At 47.8% G+C, this 6,328-nt stretch overlaps 1 protein-coding gene across 1 annotated transcript in view; it reads right to left on the reverse strand.

Moving 5' to 3' along the window:
• WDR76 (WD repeat domain 76) overlaps positions 1 to 6,086 on the reverse strand; it is a 52,166-nt gene extending 46,080 nt beyond the window's left edge. The window contains exons 1-3 of the mRNA XM_066592983.1: positions 5,955 to 6,086; positions 3,045 to 3,326; positions 1,946 to 2,209 (exon numbers count right to left, since the gene is read on the reverse strand). Of these exons, the coding sequence (XP_066449080.1) occupies positions 1,946 to 2,209; positions 3,045 to 3,254 (474 nt within the window). The 5' untranslated portion in view covers positions 3,255 to 3,326; positions 5,955 to 6,086. The remainder of the gene's footprint in view (positions 1 to 1,945; positions 2,210 to 3,044; positions 3,327 to 5,954) is intronic.
• Positions 6,087 to 6,328: the final 242 nt, after the last annotated feature.

A 6,328-nucleotide genomic window follows, 5' to 3' on the forward strand; every position in this document is an offset into this window, starting at 1 on the left:
AATCGGCAATGGAACGCACAGAGCCCACGGTGCACCATGGGAGAAGACCTGCGGTCCACCGTGGGTGAAGATCCCAGCGGCCATCTTACTAAGGTAAGTAAGAAGTCGCCGCAGCGCGGGGATTCGGGTAAGTGCTATCCGTTTTTTTTTTTTTAACTCATGCATCGGGTTTGTCTCGCGCGGGACAACCCCTTTAACGATAATTGTTCAGTGTAAACCTGGTCAACGGTTCAGTTACAATTTGTTCACTTATCATTCGTCTGTCATTTTACGCAGGCATACAAATCCTCATTCATTGTTTGCCAGTCGCTGGGTGCAAAAAGGAGATAGTTCGCGAAAGGCTAAACTAGTCTTAAACATTTCCAGACTCCTCAGAGAGCAACGATGGACTGAATGAGATGACAAAAAAAAATAATGAAATGATTATCTCTGGGTGTAAATGGACTTTGTTTGAAACCAAATGACTTGTTTGCTCATTCCAATGATAAATTGTTGCATGTACAAGGACCCTTAGAAATTGCGGCTACAACTCCCATAGTGTGACTGGACAAAGTTTAAAAAAAAATGTCTAAAAGAAAGAAAAAAAAAAGATTAAATAAACCTTTGCTTTTTTATGACAGAAGATTTATTGTGCAAAACCAATGATGGAATTCTGAGGACTCGTAAAATAAAGTTTACAAATCATTTGCTTCATACTGCACAGTGAATGGTGTGGGGGAAGGGGGGGGGGGGAGAAGAGGGTGAATTTGCTATTTCCTTCCAATTCTAACCCAAATCATCTTCACTAAAACTTAGTTAAAGGCCCATTTAGACATAATTATTGCTCAAAATCCGCTCAAATTCTGACAGTGGCATTTAAATCACCCGGCCGATGTTCTGGGGTCTTGTACTCACACCCACACCACTCCCTCCATACATACCCGGACACTGCCAGACGTAACTGTACGTCCTATAGTTAAAGGGGTTGTCCCGCACCGAAACGGGGTTTTTATTCAATAGGCCCCCTGTTCGGCGCGAGACAAACCCGATGCATGTGTTAAAAAAAAAACCAAAAAAAACATTTAGTACTTACCCGAATCCCCGCGCTGCGGCGACTTCTTACTTACCTTACTAAGATGGCCGCCGGGATCTTCACCCACGATGCACCGCGGGTCTTCTCCCATGGTGCACCGTGGGCTCTGTGCGGTCCATTGCCGATTCCAGCCTCCTGATTGGCTGGAATCGGCACACGTGACGGGGCGGAGCTACGAGGACCAGCTCTCCGGCACGAGCGGCCCCATTCACCAGGGAGAAGACCGGACTGCGCAAGCGCGTCTAATCGGGCGATTAGACGCTGAAATTAGACGGCACCATGGAGACGAGGACGCTAGCAACGGAAACAGGTAAGTGAATAACTTCTGTATGGCTCATAATTAATGCACGATGTACATTACAAAGTGCATTAATATGGCCATACAGAAGTGTATAACCCCACTTGCTTTAGCGGGACAACCCCTTTAAGGGGCTAAAGAGGACCTATCAGATGGATAACAAGAGGTCTTTTAACTTAAAAATTGTTAAAACATAATTAAACTAAATAGAATTAATTAAAAACCGTACCAAAAAAAAAATGTAACACACATAACACCTTATACTGCAAACACTTTAAGCAAACAACCTGACTTCTTGCAGGAGTGGGGTGCAAATTTCCTGCCCAGCAGCTTCCAACATAGCCAGCGCACCTTCCCATAAACCTTAGTGGCATACGATGTAAAGTCACAACATCTCAGTGATCATTGTGGCTCTGACTAAATACACTGCTGTCTATAGCAGTTATCAACGCATACATAATAGTTACTGATAACTGCTATAAACAGCATTTTTTAAATTTTCTATACTTATTTTTGTGTGCTACTGGGATAAGATCATTTTATAGAACACACATCACGAACCCATGAGGCTGTACCTGGTTATGATGTTGCTTCCTGTCAGATTCACTTGTGGGAGCTTGTTCTTCTTGAGCTTCAGTCTGTACCTTTAAGCAAAGCCGTGGGTCTACAGGAATCTTGGAACATTCATTTGGACGTGATGTGCAAACTTGGATCTCTTTAGTATCTTGCTGATGGTGAGGATTATTTGTAGTGTTTATATCAGAAGCCAATAGTTCATTGAGTGCAAAAGGAGATGGAGGCAATTTGCTATGGGTAGAGCCATCATCTGGCTTTTGTTCCTGTTTAAATAAATCTGAATAAGCATGATTTTTGGAAATTCATTAAAATTTTACTATGTTCTGTTAATTGTAAAATGTAAAGTGATACTCTAATGAATTCAAGACTACATCTACTGATAAAAACTGCAAGATGGGAGGGAAGGAAACCATAAGACTAAAGAGGAGACTTACGGTAACCAGACCTCCCTGTCTGACACGTAGAGGGGTTATCTGGGAACATGATATTCTGCTTAAAAAAAAAAAATGCTCAGCTCGCAGTATTAAAATTACATACGCACCCTTTCCGCTCCCCACCGGTCCTCACTACTGGGTAAAGAGACCGGTGACGACAGGACAAAAGGGTCATGTGACCATTGCAGCGAATCATCTGCTCTCTTCAGCCAGTGAATAGCTGCGGCGCTCACATGACTCAGTTGTGCGTAGTTACCTCTGCCTTCCCGGAAGTTTATTCGTCTGTTCAGAACTATTTGAGATAGGGAGCACTTGTATTCAGCTATCCCTGGTAGCCCCATAGAAATGAGTGGATAGGTGATAAGTAAAGATGAGAGCCTACTCGGAACACTAAGCAGTTACTCGAGAAGAGCGATGCTCGCTCGAGTAACTGTCTTACCGAATAGGCTCACTCATCTCTAGTGATAAGCTATTTTTGTGGGATAATCCCCTTAAGTGGTGTCCATAGAGAATTTGAGCATTATGAAGCACTGACTAGATACAGCCTAGGACTTTCAGTAAGAAGTGAGTTGATAAAAATGCTAAAGTTTTACTATAGAAAGCTTATATCTCTCTTTCCATTTCCATGATACAGTACAGCAAAAAAAGGTCAACTTGGCACAACCTGTCTGCCCCGACTGCAGTGCGGTCCATGCTCCGGTTTCATTACATTCTGTTTTCTGTATTGCTGGTCAAGTTCCAACTTCAATTTATGTAGTTTCACTACAGGAACTTTCTTAAGGCAGTCCGACACTAGTGGTGAACACTTCTTCTTGACTACGGAGCCTTCCTGCTTCTGATCCTGCTCCAAGTGTCTTTTCATCTGAAGTGACATCTTATTATGAGGGGATAAAGAATTGTGTGCGAGAAGAGGAGGTTTGATCAACTTGTCATCAGTGCCGGGATCCTGTGAAATAAAAAAACAGATCGTTTATTGCCTGCACACGAGCGCTCCGGATTACGCCAGCGGATTTTCACGCGCGGGAGACCTGTGTATGGCACCTAATGTGCTTGCGGATAGGTGCGGATGCGTGAAAAATCACGCGCGGATGTGCTGCGAAAAAACCAGCAGCCGCCCCATATAGTAACCCAACCCCTAGAGAACTGCCGAATTCCTTGGAAAACATCATAAAAACCAACACCAAGTCTCCATTTTGTCCCTCTTGCTTGTGAGAGCAAGGCTGCTGGTTGAAGGCTGGTAGCTGCTGGCTGTAGGCAGGTGGCTGAGGGCAGTGGTGCGGCTGAAATTTGCCTGTGGAGCCTCCTACCACGCCTACTTCCTCTAATGTCATAGCAACCAGTGCCTTCATCCGCAGCTGCACCGCAGATGTACTGCCTGAAGCATGCAGCTCCCCCTTCCTTTTTTCCTCCCCACTGTCGAAAAGTCTCAACTCTTATTTTCCCCTCAACATAGTCATTCAGCGCTGGCTCCGATTGGCTAAGCGTCAGCCAAATCACAGCAAGCGCTTCCATGAGGCGGGGATTTTTGAATCCATGGCCAGAAGAGAAAATGCTGATCAGTGTCGGGGACCCGAGAAGATGCGGCCGGGCTGACAGCGCAGGACAGGTGATGTATGTGCATTTCTTTTTTTCTGCAGCCAAGGCTTAGATTATAGCTTTGACAGTAGCATTTGTTACTGGCAAAGTCGCATCGCACAAAAAACGCGTTTTCGTGCGATGCAACAGAGAGGAAGGCTCCATAGGGAAACATGGGCTACAAAGCCTCTCATGTGTGAAGTAGCCCATAGGAAAGCATGGGCCTCACATACATGCGATTTGTAGCAGCGCGACTTCGTCGCCCGTGTGAAGGGGCCTTAATATGTTCTATTCCCCGCGCAAAAGCACAGGAAAATAAGAGCATAAGAGAATTGCGCACACAAAACATGCGCTTGTGAACGAACCCATTGAAATACATGGCTGCTATTCACTGTGTATTGTGCACGCAAATACAGTTGTGTGAATCCGGCCCAAGGGCTCACTCACACGGGCGGATACAATTGTGGTGCGAGAAAAATGGACTAATCCCACTGCATGTGTCCGTGCATCCTGCGGGCGGTTTTGTTGTATTTTTTTTTACATTCACGTGGCATTAGAGATGAGCGAACGTACTCGTTTCGAGTACTTACGCACCCGAGTACCGCCATTTTCGAGTACTTCAGTACTCGGGTGAAAAGATTCGGGGGGCGCCGGGGGGCGGGGAGAGGTGTGGCGGTGCGGGGGGTAGCAGCGGGGAACAGGGGGGAGCCCTCTCTCTCTCCCTCTCCCCCCCACTCCCCACTGCTACCCCCCCGTGCCGCCACGGCGCCCCCCGAATTTTTTCGCCCGAGTACGGAAGTACTCGGAAATCGCGGTATTCGGGCGAAAAAGGCGTGGCCGAGCACGTTCGCTCATCTCTACGTGGCATCCATTTTTAAGGAGTGCAAAACAAATAAATCACAAGTCGGCCCAAATGACGTCACCGGTTTTGTCTAAATGGCAACATGTAAAAAAACACTGCAGTGCGCACGCCTATGGCCGCCTGCAGACGAGCGGGTCGGATCCGGCGGCGAGAATTCTCGCAGCGGGACCCGACCTGAGCGCCTGCAGAGAGCAGCGCGTACTCACCCGCGCTCGGCGGCTCCGGCTCTTTCATGTGCCGGCTGCCAGCGCATGCGCAGACCGGAGCCGGCGGCCGGGTGAGTGACGTATCTGTGCGAGGCTCTGCGAGCCCCGCACAAAAATAGGACATGCCGCGGTTTGTTTGCCGCGCGGCCAAACCGCGGCCGTCTGCATAGGAGTGCGTATTGTAATGCACTCCTATGCAGGCTTTGAGCGGCGGAAATCCTGCCGCGGGATTTCGGCCCGTGTGCAGGCGGCCTATAGCATCCGCGCTCGCTGTGTTTGTTATGCTCCCATGGACTTTCTGCTTATGCTGCAGGATGTACGCTGTAGAAATATAAGATAAAATCTGTCAGAATTGAGGTTTTCTTTCCCTACCCTGAAAAAAAAAAAAAAAAAGTTACATAAGTTTTGCAATACATTACATGCAGCCAAAAATGGTGCCAGTAAAAACGACGGGTCGCCACCCAAAAAGACGAGCCCTCATACGGCCGTGTAGACGGAAAAATAAAAATAAGTCATGGCTTTTGAAAAGTTGTTGAAAACCCCCCCAAAATTTGTTGCGTCCGTATGGCCAAAATAGGCCGTGCCCTTAAGGGGTTAACGGGGCCGCATGCCCGATCAGTAAAAAAATACAGACACCACACGGACATGAAACAAGACCGCCTTCACCGGAGCGCATTAGGGGGGCTCGCAGTTTGTGTGAGGGAACCCGCCGTCCGACCAGGACTTCAGACGCATAATGGCCCCCATAATACACTGGTGTGAATTTGTAGGTTTTTCTGCCTGTTTTGCCCTCCATGACAGGAATATGGAAGCACCTGCACTGGATGGGGTAGCAGTGCCCAGAGCTGGGTGATGTACCACTGAGGGAGGCGGTTATGGCACGGCTAACACCACATACATGGAGATACAACATGGCAGGAGGGTCACTCACCCGAGGAGCACGGACCTCCGTTATACCCTGTCCGCGCCTTACTATTGGCCGGCAGCGAGCAAACCTCACGTGACCGCCAATGGACTGATGTGCAGCCCGCGCTCTACTTTCCCGCCCAAAGTGCGTAAACAATCATCGGCCGCGCGGAAATGACGTTGTACCAGTAGGAGACCAAACATACTTTTGCCAGTACATGGGCGGAGCTTAGTGCAGGCCGGAAGTAGTCATTTTCATGCGACGTTGCAGCCCAGCGTTCTGTGTGCATAGATATAAGCATTTATAATCCACAACACTTCTGCTCGATTCAACCCAAACAACCAATCAGGATGTGAATGGAGCAGAAGTGCTGCGGGATATAGATATATGCCTCCGGT

This window comes from Eleutherodactylus coqui, chromosome 2, assembly GCF_035609145.1.
Source record: "Eleutherodactylus coqui strain aEleCoq1 chromosome 2, aEleCoq1.hap1, whole genome shotgun sequence".
NCBI classification, from domain to species: domain Eukaryota; kingdom Metazoa; phylum Chordata; class Amphibia; order Anura; family Eleutherodactylidae; genus Eleutherodactylus; species Eleutherodactylus coqui.